The 18,822-nt window shown below is 45.5% G+C and overlaps 1 protein-coding gene across 3 annotated transcripts in view; it reads left to right on the forward strand.

Annotated features, from left to right (window-relative positions):
- The window catches only part of TMCC1 (transmembrane and coiled-coil domain family 1), a 96,558-nt gene that overhangs the window by 17,287 nt on the left and 60,449 nt on the right, over positions 1-18,822 (forward strand). The window contains exons 2-4 of one of the 3 annotated variants that reach the window (XM_029958276.1): positions 3,871-4,116; positions 13,731-13,787; positions 16,815-17,059. In XM_029958276.1, the coding sequence (XP_029814136.1) occupies positions 16,856-17,059 (204 nt within the window). In that variant the 5' untranslated portion in view covers positions 3,871-4,116; positions 13,731-13,787; positions 16,815-16,855. Of the gene's footprint in view, positions 1-3,870; positions 4,117-13,730; positions 13,788-15,914; positions 15,935-16,487; positions 17,060-18,822 lie in introns of those variants that run through there. The other 2 variants (XM_029958277.1, XM_018068765.1) reach the window with 2 other exon arrangements.

Here is an 18,822-nt window from a genome sequence, read left to right on the forward strand (position 1 = left end):
CAGGAGAGTCGGGAAAAAAACATTCCTGGAGGTGCGAGCAGCCCGCCGGTGCGGCAGCACGGGGACCGAGAGCCGCCCCGCGGGCAGGACCCGGAGGGCGGTGAGGGGAGCTTCGGGCCCCAGAGAGTGGGAAAGGGGACCGGACCCGTGGACCGCGGACCGGGACTGGACAGGGACCTGGGAAACAGGGACCTACAGCGCGGCCGCAACGCGGCGCGCATGCGGCTGTGGGCGCGTCCATGCGCACCGCGCAGGTCCCCGCCAGCCGCGGTGACGTCGCGCCGCACGCGCCCGCCCCGCCCCGACGCCGCGACGTCCGCGCGGCCGGGCGGGCCGTGGCGTCGGCTGGATAGGAGCGCGGCCGCCAGCTTCGGTCCGGTGAGTGATCCGGCACAACCGGGGCGGGAATGGAGCGGTGAGCGGGCCGGGAGCGGGGGCGGGGGGTGCACCCGGGTCCGCGTGAGGGGTGAGGGGACCTCGCCAGGCCGGGCCCTGGCTGCGCTGTCCGGGATGTCCTCGCCCTGCCCCAGATCCCTGCCGACTCGGCCGCGCTCCCCCGCCACCGCTGCCCCAGTCCTGGCGACTGTTCGGGGTCGCGGTCCGGGGGGCGAGGGCAACGGGCCGGCGTTGAGCGGGGTGCCGCGCTGGCCTGGCCTGCTGGCCTGGCCTGTGCGGGCACTGCCCGCCCCGGCGAGCGGGCGAGCGGTCCCCCGCCCCTTCCGCCATCCCAGCGCTAGCCGCGATTCCCACTGGTCCCTTCGATTCCACCGGCCCCTCGGAGGGCGCCCTGCGCGCTATTGCCGGATGCTGTGATTCCGGTGGAGGTGCTGCCATACCTTTTTCCCACCCCTGTCCGACGCCCTTTTACCGGCCTGAGGGCTCACCCCCGCGACTAAGGAGTAATCGGAATCGGTGGCCTGAGTCGTCGGTCTGTTACAGATCTCATCAGCACGAGTATTGTACTAGCTTGTTTGACTGCCCGCTTTGGCTGTCTTTGATGAGATCGTTAAGACAAGAATTATTTCATGGTGAGCTCAGATTTTACCAGTTTAAAAGCAGGTTGTCGGGAACAGGCCCCTAAAGTAAAGAACTTAAGATGTAAAGCAGCAACTTCAGAGCATTCCAAGTACCAAAAGTCAGAGAGTTGGAGTTGATGCTATGTGTGCGATCTGTGTGTGCAGCTGCTGCCACCAGTGGTACAGAAGCACCTGATGTATGAAGCTTGTATTGCGGGTGGAGGCATTGCTTTCACAACAGGACTCTATCAGTAAGGATACTTAAGGAGGCTTCTTGGTGAGCAGAAGGTGTAGAGGTGTGAACTGAAGGTATAAGATCTGAGTGGAAGCCTAGAGGAGAAAGAGGGTAATTAACTGCCATCAGAAGGTAACTAGCATCAGAAAGTGTCCATCATCCACAAACCTTAATATCAGGTGTTTCTGCAAGGTGGAAGCCCTTAGTAACAATCCAGGCTACAGGTGTGGCCACTGAAGTAGTGATGCCTTGACCTGAGCGAGTGCCACAGGCTTCTCCTGATCCTGGGGAGCGAGCAGTGCTGTTCCTGCTGCTCACTGCCAGCTCTGTCTTACACGAGGTTAACACATGGCAGGTGACTCTATGTTTGGTCACAGGACAATCCTCCTCCTAGGGTAGGTTCTTTGTCCATCTGAAAGTGTCTGGAGGCAGGGGAAGCCCAGTGTACTCACTGGGAGGACTATTCCTGTCTTGGTGCTGGGGGACTCTCCCCTCTCTTGTCTGGGGACAGTGGGGTTCTCCAACTTGCAGGACTTGTGCTGCTCAGCAACTTCACAGCCTCACAGGGTTCCTGCATCAAATGGACAAGTTTATTGGAGCTTTCGTATCCGCTGTGTCCAGTTCAGCTACCTTATAAACCCACCCAGCCGATCTGGAAGATCCAAAATATGGAAGCAAACTGAAGATGGAGGAAGATCTGCTTTGTGGGGATTTTGCACTAGAAAGAAATTGCAACTTCAAGTTCTTTAAATTTTGAGGCTTCCCTGCATCCATCTACCACATAAAAGTTGCTGAGTTTGTTTTTTTAAGCAATTCTGTTGTCATGGTTTGGGCTCTCTCACATCTTACTTAATCATAGCTAAAGTTCCAATAATTAAAACCTGCATCTAACTCAGATACAAAAGAGAAATCATTGGAGGACTACAAGTTTTGGTTTTGTGTGTTTAGAGAGATGCTTTCTGTGGGAAATGGGTTGTATCTAGCAAGGCAGCTCCTCTTCTGCTTTGGTGATTGGCTTGTGCCTGGCTGGGGCTGTACTGCAGGCAGGCAAACCTTGTGTTAGTGTCTTGTCTGGTCTTTCAGAGAATTGTTTGTGAACCATTCAAAAACAGCTGGCGTGATAACATCTCGGGCTGGGTTTCTAGGAATTTTTGCTTAGAGCTCTGGGGGAGGAGTCTCTCCTGCTGGGGAGTGCAGTTCTCTGGTGTGGTGTCTTCTCAGTCCGTTCCACAGCTGTCGTCTGCTGGCGAGAGCTGGGCTTTGGGACAGGGATTCACCAAGTGTAGGCTGTTGCTCAGGTGAGCTGGCAGAGTGGCTTCCCCTTGACAGACCTTGAGTCTCCTCACCTCTGAAACATGGCAAGTGGTTCTCCCTCTGCCTGTCCCCTGAGGCCTGATGAGAGCTGGTTGCTGTGGGGAAGGTTGTGTGCTCTCCATGAGGGTTGGAGTCGTGTTACCTCTCTGGGGCAGAATCTCAGCAGTGAGACTTGTTAAAGTGGTTTGTAGGCAACAAGCCTTGGGTGGCCCAGGTAACATCCAGAGGTCCTTTCCACCCTCAGCAAGTCTGTGAACTCAGCACAATGTTTCCTAATGGATAATTGGCATCTTTGTGAAGAGCAAAGATGGGTGATGAATTGGAATGTGAAGGTGATGTCTGCACTACTAGAAACTGAGTATTCTGCTATGTTTAAATCCTTAAAATTCTTAACCCCCCTAAACAGTTGAGACCCTGGATATTGTCACAGCACAGCGAGCTGATTCTTTAAGTTTGAATTTAAGCTCCAAATTCTTAAAATTGTTCCTCCAGCCAAGCATGTTAAGGAAAAAGGAAAGAAAGAAACAAGCAATTGTGTGGAGTTAGTCTTTTTTGCAAAATGAAATGTCTTCATACTTTCAGAATCATTTCATGATAATGCAGATCTAGTTGACCTTTTTTATTTATAAAGAAGAATCCTACTGTTGTACCAAGAGTAAAAACCAGTTGTATCACAGTAACATTGAACAGCTTTGATTTGGAAGCTAGATCTGACATACTATGTGAAATGCAAACACAGAGTAGAAGGTCTCTGCCCCAGAAGAGTTTACATTTTATTAACTTAATCCAAACCAGAGAAGTTCAGAAGTTTGCCAACACTCCTGAACATTTACGCTGTGCAGGAACTCCCCAGGTACGTACCTTATGTACATGCTGTGTTGGGGCTTCCATCATGCTCTGTGTTAGTCCTTGTTTTGGACAGCAGCTTAGTTCTTTACTCTGACACTGGTCACACAACTGCTCTTGCGTGAAAATATGTGGTGAACATCAAGGCATTTGGTGAGCTGTGGTTTGTCTGAAACAAGGCACTCCCTGTTGTGGTGTAGCATTGCATACTCTGACATGATCAAATATTATTTGAATGCTTAGAGAATTTCTGTCCTTGAGATAATTTATTAGATTCAAGTACTTGGAATATGAAGTAACTTCAGAGGCTGCTTCTGATTTTAAATGCATCAAAGCTAGCAGAAACACAGTATTTCAAATTAGTTAATTCTTTGCTCTGAAGGGGACTGAATCTGTGTGCTGTTTTGTTGTTTATCAGGTATTAATGGTGTTTCTTACTATGCTTGTTAATTTTGGCAGGTCTTTCTCCTCTACAAAGAAGCTTTGCTGCCAAGATTTACTCTGAAAATGACCTACAGTACCGACTGCAGATGTCTGCAAATGTAGAAGCTGATAAATTGTATCTCCTTCTCTCCCCAACTTTCCGATTTCCTGTGGAATTTACACTTCTAAACTTTTTTAAAGTTAGACCTCTCTTGAAGACATTTGGATTACAACTGTGAGCGTATCTATGCAAAGAGACGAGCTACCTTGAGCAATTTTGAGGTATGTATGGCTGCTATAACTTAGAATACATGAGAAGAAAGGCCATCTGATTAGGGCAAAGGGGGCTCTAGGTGTACATTTTCTAGATTCAAATTGGTGTGCACCCTTATCATGGTTTTAGTAATAGAATATACATATGCACAGTGAGGCTATAGGAACACCACAGTACCCAGCTGGCATTGTAAGGAGAGTGACCTTGTTTGAACCTGCCGTGGGAGTATTCAAAAGATTCTCTTGAGAAAAGCTTGGTTGTTTGACCTGAGCCTTTACTGCTCGTCTGTTCAGTTCCTAAATGCTATCAGGCTCTGCAGGCATTTTCTCCTTCAAAGCCTGTGACCGACATTTAGTAGCCATTGAAATGCACTGGGAGGTGCATGTGTAGTTAGATAAAGTGCACATGCAGTGTGTAGTTAGATAAAGTGCTCACATAAAGTTACAATGTACCTCCATCCAATTGTGAAGTAGCTGGAAGGAAGGTTAAGAAAGAAGGAAGTTTTGCTTGCCTTCCTGGGCACAGTTGCTAGCACAGTGCTATCTGCTGACAGAAAGCAGCAGTCTCATAGGACAATGTGCCTGTGATGTACAAGAATAGCAGAGCTGGATGGGCTTTGCCTTGTCACTGTGCAGGTTTGTCCCACCCAGGTACAACCTCGGCTGTTTGAGAAGCACAGAGTCACCAGCTTTCACAGCTGTATTTTGCCTGGAGGCTTTTGTCTGTCTTTACATATCGAATTCTAAACCTGGAATGAGGAAGTTGGCTAACTTCCTCTGAATGAGTTTAGGAGAGGCCAGTGTGCACTGATAACATCTGTTCCTGCTGTAAAGTACTTGGACATGGTTATCCCTCCCATGATGGAGATGCCAACAGTCCAGGGCAGTGGTGGTCTGGTCAGTTAATGGGGGGGTTACAGTGAAAGGCAGCCAAACACGCATGTCTCTGGCTTCCAGAAGAGACATTATTCAACAGTGGGCTTTGTTTAAAAAGGAAAATTATTATTCTGAAAGTAGCTACCTGACTGAATCATTCAGCATGCCACATTGCTGTACAGGATGCATTTAGCAGAAAACACACTTTTCTAAGCTTTATTGATAAAAGCTCCAGTGATTCAGGCTGAGACGATACTGAAAGGTACAGAGATCTACGTACCTCCTTGTCTGGCTAAAAACGGCCTGATGGTGTTGTTCTTGTAACAGGAAGGCAGAATGGGCTGTGACTGGCAGTGAAGTGCTGTAGTTGGGAAGGGAATCAATCCTTACCTGTGCTGAAGGAATTCCTCCATCGTTCCCCTGCAAGCAGAGCTGGAGCCAAGGTCTGGCAATTTAGTGAGACTCTCTGTTACGAGTGGGCAGAACGTGGTGCAGCACACTTTAAATGTGTTTCTCAGTGTACCTGGGCAGTATTATTTGGCTGTGGCAGTGTGCTAAAATAGCATTGGGGAGAGAAGTGGGTTTGTTTCCTGTGAGCTGCTTTCATGGAAACTGTAGAAACACACCAGGAGTGGTTTGCTGAGCTGCCTGTTGCCACCTTAGTGGTCCTTTACACGGTGTACCAAGGACATGGATTGTGTAACCCATTTTTTTGTGGCGCATTTTTTTAGTTGTACATAAATAAGTTATGATCTCTGTAATCTCATCAATTAAAATTGGTGCATATTTCCCAAAAAAGCTGCTCCTCTGTTAAAATAGAACAATCCCTGCAGGATCTCTGAAAACCTGTAAGAATGCATAGATTCCATATCTCCCTGAGGGTATATCCGAAGCAGAGTACTAATCTTTATTTCCTTAACTGTAAGAGGAGGTTGACCTCCCTTTGTAAAACATTCAGTTTCATGAAAAACATAGCTTAAGTGTTGCAGTTTCATTATTCAAACTAATATAACTAAAAGTGAATACTAATGTGTGGAGTGACAAGGAATTTGAGTGTAGGATCAAGTTTTCTTTTGATATAAGAAATGGTCCGAAAGATGAAATTGTGTACATTAGAGAATATTGCCTTAAAACTGCCCTATAGAGTATCTAAAAACTTCAAAGAACATTAAAGGTCACTGCAGTGTTGAGATGGATGATAGTGCCAGTGATTCAGCTGGTGCGATGAGTTATGACAGGGAGTTTGCAGGTGTCTATGTACAGTTTCTTCAGAGATAAGTTTGGCAAATTTCACTATCATTTGGGTTTATGTGAGCTGATGGTGTCCTTAACAAGTCTCATAGTGGCCTTTGTCCTGAAGTTGTTGGCTGTTATTTTCCTGGAAGCCAGTTACCATGGTGATTATCCTGATAGCAAATAAATGTGTTTTTCATGATCCCCAGTTATACTAGTTTGGAGCAAAAAGACTATGGCCTTTTCTGGGATTGCTGGAAATGCTACACCCATAGTGTCCATGTTTGTAAATCACTGCCTGCTGAGCATGTGGTTCATGCTTTAGTGGGTCACAGTTGTAAGGGGTAGTGTCACTTGTCTGTGAAGAGCAGAGAGTATCCTTGGCATGTTTCTGAGGCTGAATAATGGTTTAAATGGGAGAAATTAACAGAGAGCAACTTTGGGTCAGAATCTGTTATGACTGGACTTATCTCATTCAGGCCAGTGATGGTTGACTGACTAGTAAGGCAAAAGGTTTGTTGGTGGGGGCCAGGCCCTCCAAAGTATGTGGTGCTGTGGTCCTTCCCTCTGTTGGCTTTCAGCTGGGGTAGCCTCTAGCTCTGGTGGCTGTCGATTTACATTAAATGCTTTAAATACATTAAATCATTGAGGAAGATGTACAGGATACGTAAGCCTTACTGTAACAAAAGAACTTGGTGAGTTCACATTGAATACTTGTGACAAGTTTGACTGCTTGGGCTGCAGAGCACCCTAAGGTAAAGGAGTGGGACTTGGGGAATGGGAAACTGTAGCAGTGGCTGCTTGCTGCTCTGCAGAACAGTTCCCATGCTGGTCACACTTTTGCTGTGGGAGTTAGTTTTCAGCTGGTTTGTTGTGTTGAAAGATGAAGTTTTGGTTCTGATTTACCAAAGTCCTTTAAATGCTTCCGGTGCAATTTCAGTTTGTGGGAAAAGTACTGGGTGCAGTACTGTTTAACCTCTTCACTGATAGCCTAATAATCATGGGGCCAGGTGCACTGTGAGGAATTTTGCAGGTGATACAAGATGAGAAGTGATAGACCTCATGATTGTTCTGCCGTTCAGAGGCACTTGGATAGGCTTGAGAAATAAGCAGGCAGAAACCTCACGAAGTTCAACAAAGAGAAACACAAAGCCCTGCACCTAGGGAAGACCAACCCAGTGTAGCAGGTGGTATAACCACCCATGTACCCATACTGGGGGCCCAGTCAGCTGCAAAGTTGCTCTGCAGCAAGTGGCCAGGGAGTTCTGGGGGGCACCCAAGTTGAGCGATGGCTCTGTAAGGAGGCATTAACTTGGGTCTTGGTTTTGGCTGGTTATAAGCCTGCACCTTCTCAGTGGTAGGTAAATTTCAGCCTTATTTCAAACAAATATGCTCCCTTTTTGTGCTGTTTTAGGTAAAGATTTTGTCGAACATTTCACGTGGATTCTGCCATGAATGTGGGAGGAAACATTCTGATTTTGGCTGAGGTTTTAAATGCGTGACTACTTGATTCCCACTGGCAAGCAAATCATCAAGCCCAGTTTCTTTATACCAAATTACTGTCTGTGCAGCTGGATGTGGAGGTGGATATTGAAGAGCACCATATTTGTGAGTGTGGCTGCTTAGCTGTGCTGTGTTTGGGCAATTTTTGAGTATTCTCTAAAAACGCATGATTAGACCTAACAGAAGAAAAGGACCATAGATGGCCATCAGTATTTTTATGGCAGAAGTCCAAAAAGTGAAAAAAGTAGGGAATTCACAGCTCCGTGTGGTAGCAGTTGATGGACAGCTAATGTGGCTCCTATTCCAAATGGCGTTGCTCTGTGGGGATGGGGAGTCGTGGCTGTGCCTGTCTGCTTCCCTGGCACTTGAGAAGAGGCCCGGCAGTGTGTCTTTGTGCTGCAGGACAGGTACCTGTGTGCTGCAGGACAGGTACCTGTGTGCTGCAGGACAGGTACCTGTGTGCCACAGGACAGGTGTGTCCATGTGCCGCAGGACAGGTGTGTCCGTGTGCCGCAGGACAGGTGTGTCCGTGTGCCGCAGGACAGGTGTGTCCCTGTTGTGCCACAGGACAGGTACCCGTGTGCCAACAGGACAGGTTACCCGTGTGCCGCAGGACAGGTGTGTCCGTGTGCCGCAGGACAGGTGTGTCCGTGTGCCGCAGGACAGGTGTGTCCGTGTGCCACAGGACAGGTACCCGTGTGCCACAGGACAGGTACCCGTGTGCCGCGGGACAGGTGTGTCCGTGTGCTACGGGACAGGTACCTGTGTGCCACAGGACAGGTGTGTCCGTGTGCCACGGGACAGGTGTGTCCGTGTGCCACGGGACAGGTGTGTCCGTGTGCCGCGGGACAGGTACCCGTGTGCCGCAGGACAGGTGTGTCCGTGTGCCACAGGACAGGTACCCGTGTGCCGCGGGACAGGTGTGCCCGTGGCTCTTCTCGCGCGGGTCCCTGAGGCACACGGGCCAGGCTGCCGCTGTTCCTGCCCTTTAGGGTACACGTGGTCTTTCACTGATAGGTCCTGCCAGCCTCCTGCAAGTGCTGGCTGAATATCTGCAAGCAGTGTTTGATGGGCAACCCGAACATCTTGTTTGTAGCACTGCAGGGATGAATTTGCTATTGCTTGATTAGAAAAATCCATTTAAACAAATAAGCCCCAGATTAAGGCCATTACTCTTATACTAATATAATTTTTTGAGTTTCACTTAATTAACAGCTCCCTGGACTAGCTGTCTTGAAGGAGAGTTTTCTTCTGAAGAGCAGGATGAAGCTGTCATATTGTGAATTGCAAAAGCCAGTTTGGAAGTGGTAGGGCAGCATAAACTGTTAGTGAGGGCTGTTAACTTCTGGTCAGAATTTCTGTCCTGCCTGATTTGTGTCACGTTTTAAGCAGTAGTGGTGCAAAGAGCTATCAGGTTCTGCAGCCTGCAGGCAGACTTTTGCAATGACAGTGGTCTTCAGACCATGGAGGTTTTCAGGTATCATTCTCAACAACATGGAGGGAACCATCACATAGGAGACGTGGTACTTCCTTAGAGTCTGAGATTGAATGGCAGCAGAGAGAGGTTAAGGTGCACTGTGTTGGGCAGACCTGTTAGAGGTCTGGGTTGCAGTGTGGGGATGGTTATCAGTGGGGTGGATTTTAGTAGACTTTTCCCCATTTTGGGACCAAGTATGGTTTTCGTTAAACTGTAACTCATCTGATGCCAAGTATCGGTGGAAGGCTTTTATATGCCCAGTAGCCAGAGTACTCAGTCAGTGGGAATGGCATTGTGATTTTGCTGAGCCAAATGAAAACTTCATTTGATCTGTCTTGTAGTCTCAGTGATTTGAGTCAACACTTCTCAAAGATCAGAGAATTAATGCTGGGTTTGAGTCATCAGAGGGAGTATTTTACCACTCTATGCCAGGTTAGTTCTACTTTCTTCTTTCACGAATCATTGTAAATACGATACTTTCCAAAATTCAGGGCTAAAAGCACATGTTAAAATCGCACATAGTGTGGGTTGGTGGTAGATGATATCTTTCTTTACAAGCCTGCTAATTTAGCTTGCTTTAACCTGCTTACGACTCCAAGCCTGGAATAAACCTTTCTTTTAAAACTAGAGGTGCTAAATCTTACCAGCTTCAGTGCTGGCATTGTCAAAGATGGATCTGCTAGGAGTTAAAATGAAAGGCCATCTCTTCTTTTTTTTTATGACTAGCATGCTTAGAAGTTTCTCTTTAATGCCAGAAATAGCTATAGTGTAACCTTTTGTCTTCTCTTGGAAGTGGAATGAAAGTACTGGTATTTCCACTTTGTGGTTCACTGATTCCTGACATTTGAGTCAGCTTTGACACACTGAAAGTGGCAGTATCTCTTTGCAGAGAGGCGATGAGGAGATAAGAGCAGCTTTGATCTCGCCCTCCTACCCCTTCCTCTCCTGAAAAGATCCTGCCAAAATGCTTGCCATGGCCTAGTAAAGTTGTGTTTTTCCAGAGACTGAAGAATCAGATCCAGATAATGTAAATGTTAATAGGAAAAGTCGATAATAGGAGTGCAACTGACCACAGGAACATTTGAGATGCTTCAAGGAATTGAATTCATTCCAGCGAAAGATTTATTTAAAGAGAGGAAGCTAAAAGAAACTGAATTGCTCCATTTCACCTTTGCCTGTGTAGAATCCATTTGAGATTTGAAGGTAGGCTTTTACTGTTGGCTCTGATACTCTGGAGAGGCTCAGTATAGGCTCCTGCCTGTGACATGAATACCTCCAAAGCTTATCTTAACCGTGTTAGTGACACGGTGGCTTCTGCTGCAACATTTAGCTGCTGCTGTGTGTCTCTGCAGTAGTGAAAATTGATAAAGCAGCTTAAAAAATGGTTTCTTCCAACAATGAACTGGGGTTAGTTTCGACAAACAGGTCTCAGTGCTTCAAGTTGCATTTTAAATGAGACAGAAGCTTAGGAGCGTATATTGCTGTTGCAGTTTTAACTTGTCGTGGTCCACAGGAGCCTGGAGCTTTCCCCACCTCTGAGTAGAGAGCAGGGCAGATTGTGCTGATGATCACGTTTTCTCTCTGTTCCCTACACAGTTTTCCAAAACATCACAGATCTTCACTCGTCTTCACCCTCTGGTCATCCTCTGGTCTGTGGGGCTCTGAGCTGCAGTGAGTGTGCCCCCAGCACTGGAATGGGCCCAGCCACTGTTGCCTCTGGGCTGTGCACCTGGGACTGATGTCTGTGTCATTGTTGTCCCTGCTCGAGTCCTCGGTAATCTCACTGCAATTGTTTGACTTTACTGCATGCTGGAATGGAGAGAGTTAAGTCGTGTTATTAAAATCCCCACAACTAATACACAGATCTTCATTGTTTGTCTGCTGAGTTGGGAGCTCTGTTCCTCACATTTTAAGTACATTCACGCATCTAAGGAAAAATTACTTTTTGCTGATACTAATGTTGACCAGGATTGCAAGAGAGAGTAAACTTTCACTTCAGAAAAGTGACTAAAATTTGATACTCATCAAATTTTTTGAAATTTCCATGTCACAAAGTATTTGATAAAGAAAAGTGATAGAGTGGGAAGAATTGGGGAAAAAAATTAAAGCTAAGATTGTGTGTACCCTTTGTAAGTACCAGGAAGTGAAGGAATTTTGATTAGCCCAGTGCAGTAGTTTTTCAAAATTCAGAAAAAAACGGAGGTTCTGATAGAAAATGGGTGATTTGGTGGTGTGTCAGTGAGGACTGTGATTCACGGGGGGACAGTACAGGTACTTTTGGTGCCTGTGCCTCTTGGGGCCCACGTGTGGGCACTCTGGGATGTGGTCTCTGGACTATGGCAGCTGTGGACTAATTTGAGCCAAAAGACCTGTTGACCTGCAGATTCTGCAGTGCCTTAGGGTGTATCTCAATATCGCTGAAGATCTTGCTGACAGAAGCTCTTACAGTTCTTGTAAATAAAAAATAACATTAAAACTAAAAAAAGACAAAGTGGTTCTGAAGTTCTGTTAGCGGCACCTCATGTGTGACCAATACTTCACATACTGTGCCTAGTTTCCCACTCATGCTAGTATAGAAATGAAATTTCTTCTGTGTCAAGATCTTTTTCAAAAATGCATTCATTCATTTTTTCTAAGTTCTTAATATTTGCTGTCATCACTTTTTTCATATTCTGGGATCCCACTTCAGTAGTTCTGAGTAACCCTTTCTTTCTCTCTTACTTTCTTAGAGGTGGAAATCTGGCATGTAATAAAATAGTCAAAATACCCCAGTGTAGTGGGTTTCTGTGGCTGGGTTTTGGTAGTGGGGGGGGCTACAGGGGTGGCTTTGTTAGAAGCTGCCAGAAGCTTCTCGTGTTCTGTGAAGCAAATGCCAGCTGGCTCCAGGACAGAATTCCTGCCGCTGGCCAAGGCCGAGCCAACCAGGAGTAATAGTAACACCCCTGCGATATCATATTTAAGAACATAAGGTTGTGGTGCAGAAAAAAATTCCAGCCAGGGAAGAGCGGAGTGGGAACATGGGAATAACAATGTAGACACCAAGGTCAGTGCGGAAGGAGAGGGAGGAGTACTCCAGGTGCCGGAGCTGTGGGTAGGACTTGTGGCCCCTGTGGGGGACCCACACCGGTACAGCTCATCCGTGAAGGACTGACCCCATGGAGGAGTGACCCACAGGACAGCAGGTTGGGAAGAGCTGCTGCCCGAGGGATGGACTCACGCTGGAGAGATCCATCCAGGACTGTTTCCCGTGGGAGGGACCCCACGGGGGCAGGGGAAGGGCTCCAGCTCCTCTCCCTGAGCAGTGGCAGAAACAACAACTGATCGTGACCTCCATTCCGAGGAGGGAGAATGTGGAAGGAGGGGTGGGGGGAAGGTGTTTTTAAGACTGTTTTATTTCTCACTCTTTGGCTCTTATCCTGTTAGTAATAAATATAAGTACTATCCCCACTTCGAGTCTTGTTTTGCCCGTTAAGGTGATCAGTCACTGACCTCTCCCAGCTCTTGTCTCTACTCATGAATCCTTGGCTGGTTTTTTCTCTCTCTCTGTCCAGTCGCAGAGGGAGAGTGAGAGAGCAGCTTTAGTGGGTACCTGGTGTCTGGCCAGGGTCAACCCACTACACCCAGTCATGCAGAGTTCTTGCAGTGTTCTTCTGAAGGATAGTGTATTCTGAAGCTTGTGTCCCTGTTTTCAAGAACTGGTTGAATAACTAATCACCTTTGGAAAATCTGGGTGATCTGGCTGTGTTTCAGAATAGTCTTTGAGTCTGGCTGGAGAAATGCAGTCACTGTATCTGCTGTCAGCTGCCCTCCTGTCATCTCCTGCCAAGCACCTGCCCTTACCTTGGGCTGGTCACAGCAAGGTTAAACAGACCTTGGAATTCACCCTGGAATGCTCTGTTCCCTCCTGGAGCAGAGCAGAGCCTGGGGGTGTCCTGGGGTGTGAAGGCTGTGCCCAGATGGGATTCACACCTTGGAGCCCTCTGTGTGAAGGTCAGGGCACAGGTGGGCTGGGTGTGGGGGCCCTGCCGTGCCCAGGGCAGGGGCAGGGGCTGCCCTGGGAGATGAGCTGTGGCAGTGCAGGTGTGACCCAGTGCTCACAGCTCTCACCTTCTGTGAGGTGAACTCCAGGTAAACAAGAGCCAGCTGATTGACCTTGCCTGGAGTATTTGAATGATGAGATAGGAGGAGAAGATAAGATCTTTGTGGAGAGACTGACCTTGCAGGCTGGAGTCCTGACATCTCCCTGCATTTTTAGCACATGATGGTGGCCATGAACCTCAAGAGAAAATGTTCCTTCACAAGAACTTCTTGATTAACTCTGCAAGATTCAGTTTTAACTTCAGTTATATTTGTATCCCTTCAGTGATTTGAAGGAGTTTAAAATAGTCCAGCTTCCAGGGGCACTTGCATTTCAATGGAAAAAATAATAATACCTTTAAAAAAAGTAAAAGTTGGAATCATGCTCGCTTTGTTGTTTGTGCACATATTTTCTCCCATTTCCAGAATTGTATCTCATACCCAATTTCTTTTGCAGTTTTGTTCAGTGGAGGGACTATTGTGGATCAGCCATGCTAAAGGGCAAGTGATGGAGGCAAGTATGAGCTTATCCTTTCATAGTTATCTAATGTTGGGTTTACCAGTTTTTCCTTTTGAACTGTTTTGTTTCCCAGTGCTCCTGTGAAATAATTGCGCAAATGAAGGACTATATTAGGATGTTCTGGGATGTAATAATGTTACAACATCTGCTCAGTGTGGCTGTATATGGAATGATGAATTTTGTCCCTGATGTAGTGTATTCTCTTATAAGTAAGAAATGTATGTTTTTGAACTTCATGCTATAAAGTATTCTGATTCCTCTCGAACAGAATATAAAGGTGGTTGTAAGTGGAGAAAAAAAAAGAGCACAAAAGTTGCATCCTAATGAAAATGTGTGCTAATTAATTCTGCAAATGCACAGTTCTTCACATTTATGAGTAGTTTTTCCCCAAAAAGTAGATACTAGAACAAATAAGTAGTTTTAAGAATCTCCGTACCAGATGCGCAATTTGCAAAGCTCTTTTCAAGCTCAAACAGACTCATCCTATGGAAATAGGAATAGGAGATGACTACAAAGCTCCCGTTAGCAGCCTCTCAAAGAGTCAGTGTGATTTCAGAAATCTGTCCCAGAATACACAGCGTGGCCGTGCCTTGTTTGTGAGCTCGCTGTGGGCTGGTTTGTTTCAGGTTGGTTTGTAAATTACCATAGGATTAATTTAAGCAGGTTAATTTTTTCTAGCAGATAATGTGTGGAACTCTAGTTAGAGTGAAGTGGTGGTGTTTAAGACCAACATCATTATCAATGGTAATCTGGATAGAGAGCATGTAGGAGATCAGAAATCCTAGTTATAGAGTATATTGGTCATCTTTGATAAGAACTGCAGTTCTTCAGTGAGTCCTGAATGAAAAATGCATGCTGAGTGTATTAGCTGAAATGAGAAAGGCAGTTATGGGTCAACTGTCAGGTTTGTATTTTATATAGCAAATAATCTGGGGACTCTTGCTATTTCAAACAGTGAATTTTGTTCACTAAACCATTTGTTCTGTCGGTTAAAAATTAAAATCTAGTTTTGTGATTTTTTTTTTTCCCCCCGAAGCATAAATTTGTTAAATATGTAAATATGTTCTTTGCACGTTTTTTTTCTTCTGCCATGCAATTGCTGCATGAACATGGGTAAATATATTTTTCTCAGATGTAGACTATTACTTTGCATTTAATGTGTTACTGATTAAACTGGCCAGCATATTTAGACTCAATGCTTACAGCATCTTCAAAATACTGAGATAAAATCCTGCATGATTCTGGTGTTTTGTTTTCTGTAAGCACTGAGTTTCATCTTCTCTCCAGCTGATAGCAATGACACTTGTAAAAAGAGAGAGTGAGGCAGCTCTTCTGATATTTTTGGATGGCAATTTGGAAAGCATCTTGGAATATCTGTTTAACCCATTGTGTTAGGCTTCAGATGCACAAAATCAAGAGCACTCCAGTTGTAAACTCAATGCATTATGTCTCTGCAGCTGTTTTTTGATAGAAATGAATGCTCTCAAATCCCAAACATATGGTGCATTTCAAATAATTTTTTTTAAAGCACAAACTTCTTTCTGCCAAGATTGAGGTAGACCTCTGTGAGCTGGTTTCTATGTTTATAGAAGCCTAATCAAAGTTTTCTCCTGTAGAAAACAGTGGTCAGCTTCTGAGCATGTGATCTCATGGTGCTGATGTGAAACTCTTTTGGATACTGTGTCCTTCTTCCTCCCTTTCTTCCCCATTTCTTTGCCGACCTTCTCCCATGGTAGTTGCTGTACAAGTGCTCAGCTGCATTGTCATATAACCCAGTCTTGCCTGAGCCCAGGGAATGGCTCGAGTTGAGCTCTCGGAGAAAAGCTGTGTGGTTCATCTGCCAGAGGCTGAACTGCACATGCCTGGTGCTGATCCCTTGCATATTGGTTGCTTAATCTACTTTTTAAAGGGCATTCTTGTTTTCTCTGAGCGCTATGGACAAGACTGTGCCAATTGAAAGCATTTCATTTGCTTGTTTTCACTTGAAGGCAGATTTTCACATCTAGTTTCCAGTGCCATCAATGGATACTGGCAGTAATAAGCCATCTCTTGCTATTTGGAAATTAATAACTCCTTTGGAAATGTTCTGTTTTCTTGCATGTGTTAAATACTGGGAGTTAGGCATTCTACAGGAAAATCAGGTAGGCAGAGCAAATGTTACATTTAAAGCACAAAATATAATATCTTTGACAAAGTCCAAAATTAATTCTGCCAAAGTAACTAACATGCTCTTCAAAAGTTTAACCTCATGGTCTGTTAGCTGTTATTGTGGGCTTGTTCTTAATAATCAAAACCCCACTGGTTTCTCCTTGCTCCTCCCCCTTTTGAACAGCTTTTTTACGTTTCTTGCTTTCCTGTACCCTTTGTGCTGGGCAAAGAGTGACTTGTCTCACACAAGCTTTGGCTTCTGCTCACAGCCTAAATGCAACTAATGCCACATGGAGGGGTGCTTCCAGAACTGTTTGTTTTGTTAATGGCATGTTTTGCACATTGGATTTTTAACCCACTACTTGCTGCATGGATGTGTAATAACGACTCTTTTGTTTAACATTAGATAAGCATGAGATCACCGAGGCACAGCTGCATGTGTAGTCACTCTTGAAGCAATTGCACACCTAATTGGCTGACAATCTTGGCATTTTCAAAATAAACACAAGCCTTTTAAAGACAGGGGACTTATTTATGTATGAATAGTCAAATAAACCTGTTGGGTGTCATCAATGGAGCCCTCTGGCACTGAACAGTTGTGTGATGACCCTGATCCTGGAGGCAAATCCCAAGATCAAGAGACCAAAAAACAACACGAATCAGAGCAAAAATTATCCAAAATAACGCATAATGCTTTGGAGAACATTAATGTCATTGGTCAAGGCTTGAAGCACCTGTTCCAGCATCAGCGCAGGAGGTCGTCCGTTTCTCCACACGATGTGCAGCAAGCTCAGGCTGAGCTGGAGCCTGACCTGGATTTGGAAAGCCAAAGCGTCTGTGCTGACATTGATGGTGTCTCCACCCACCCCACAGCTCTGAACCGGGTGCTTCAGCAAATCAGAGTGCCACCTAAAATGAAGAGAGGGACGAGCCTGCACAGCAGGTGGGGCAAGGCAGATGCCCCGAAAGGAAGCCCCCAGATCAACAGAAGGTCTGCCCAGGATATTCAGTCAGGTCGGCCCAGATCATCATCCACTACAGATGCTCCCACAAACTTGTCCGTGATGGAGATTGCTTCTTCTATCTACGTAGGTGGAGAGGAGGCCGCAGCAGCAGCAGTAAGTTACTCAGATTTACCTTTGATCTTTATGATCTCCTTGTATGTTTTCTTAAGCCCTTTGAAATATTGTTTTGAAAAGCAGGTTTCTTTCAGCAAACACTAATGCTACTGTGTTCAAAAGCTTCCACAGTGGTGAAGCAGAGAGCTTAAAAGATGCAGGCATTAGTCATTTTCTCACATGGCAGGTGGCTGATTTTGTATGTGTTTGATCAGTGAAACAAGAGCTACTTTTGAAACACATTAGATTGGTTGGATGGCGCACCCCAGTCAAACAAGGAGTGATGGGCCGAGCAGCAGCCAGAGTAGTCCTCCTTAGCAACTGTTAACTAGTTCCTGCAAGAAAACCTTTCATTTACCTAGATGGCTTTTTGAATTCCTCTCTCATTTTCTTGTGTATTTGATAAAAGCAAAGAATTCCAGTTGGAGTAGATGGTGCTGTTGGTCTCTTAGGCTGTTGAGAGGCTCTGGGAACACGAGCTGCAGCCTGTGACTGACCTCCAGTGCTGGGTTGCCTGAACATGGTTTAGATCAGCCTGGCTGCTCTGCTGAGAAGGGATCGCTGTTGTCTCCTTCAGTTTGTCTTGCCTGTGTGGGAAAAGCATTCACTGAAATTACAGTCTCTGTTCTGTGACTTGTTCTTGCAAAGCTGTGTAGATCAGCTTATTGATGATAACAAGAAGTAGCATTTATCTTACTATTTTCTCTTTACCAAGAATGTTGAAACATTCTTGGATTTTGGAGGGATTTTTTGTTTGTTTTATTGGAGAACTAGCTTTCTGATTTAACTTTAGCTATTACCTCTATTTTCCTAAAATTCTTTGCAGGCTTGTTCATTGGAGGACAAGTCCTTTGATAAAGAAAGTATTGTGCAAATGGTGTCTGGTTCGTGTGCTCTTAATTAAAGAGGATCTGACCATGACCCTTGGACCAAGAGAAACAATTCTGAGAGGTTTGATGCTGTTGAGATAGCACAGTCCTGAGGCTTACGTAGATTTTTGGTTTTGAAAATTTGGTTTTGTATACTACGGTTTTGTGGAGTTTTTTGTTGGCTAGTTGGTGATGGATTGGGGCTGAATAAGATCTCCTCAATCTGCTGGAGGTTGCCTTGCCTCTGCAGAGTGATTGTTCCCTTGTATGGTTTTTCTTCTCCCCTCAAAACCTACTTGGAAATATTCCAAATGAAAATCTTTCCAGATTATTTGGTGATATGTTTTCCACATATTGGTGGGAGTTGTGGGTGGAGCCCATCTTGGGCACAGTGACCACAAAACGATGGAGTTTTCAGTTCTTGGTGAAGTAAGGAAGGGGGTCAGCAAAACCTCTACCTTGGACATCTAGAGGATGGACTTAGGCTTCTTTAGGACACTGCTTTAGAGAGTCCCCCTGGAAACACTCCTTAATAATAAAAGCGTCCAGGAAGACTGGACACACTTTAGGAAGGAAATATAAAGGCACAGAAGTAGGCTGTCCCTATGTGCCAAAAGACAAGTCATCAGGGAAGAACAGCCTTGCTGAACAGGGATCTTTTATGGGAAGCCAGGGGAAAAAAGAGTGTTTATGACCTCTGGAAGAAGGGGCAGACAGCTCAGAAAAGTGTATCATTAGGTCACATAGTGAAAAAATTAGGCAAAGGCTCAACTAGAGCTCAATCTGGCCATTGCTATGACAGTTAATTAAAAATGTGATTTTTTATAAATACATCAATAACAAAAGGAGGGCCAAGGAAAATCTCCATTCTTTATTGGATGCAGGGGGGAACAT

The sequence above is a fragment of the Manacus vitellinus genome, unplaced genomic scaffold (assembly GCF_001715985.3).
Source record: "Manacus vitellinus isolate BGI_N305 unplaced genomic scaffold, ASM171598v3 scaffold_14_pilon, whole genome shotgun sequence".
In the NCBI taxonomy this organism is placed as follows: domain Eukaryota; kingdom Metazoa; phylum Chordata; class Aves; order Passeriformes; family Pipridae; genus Manacus; species Manacus vitellinus.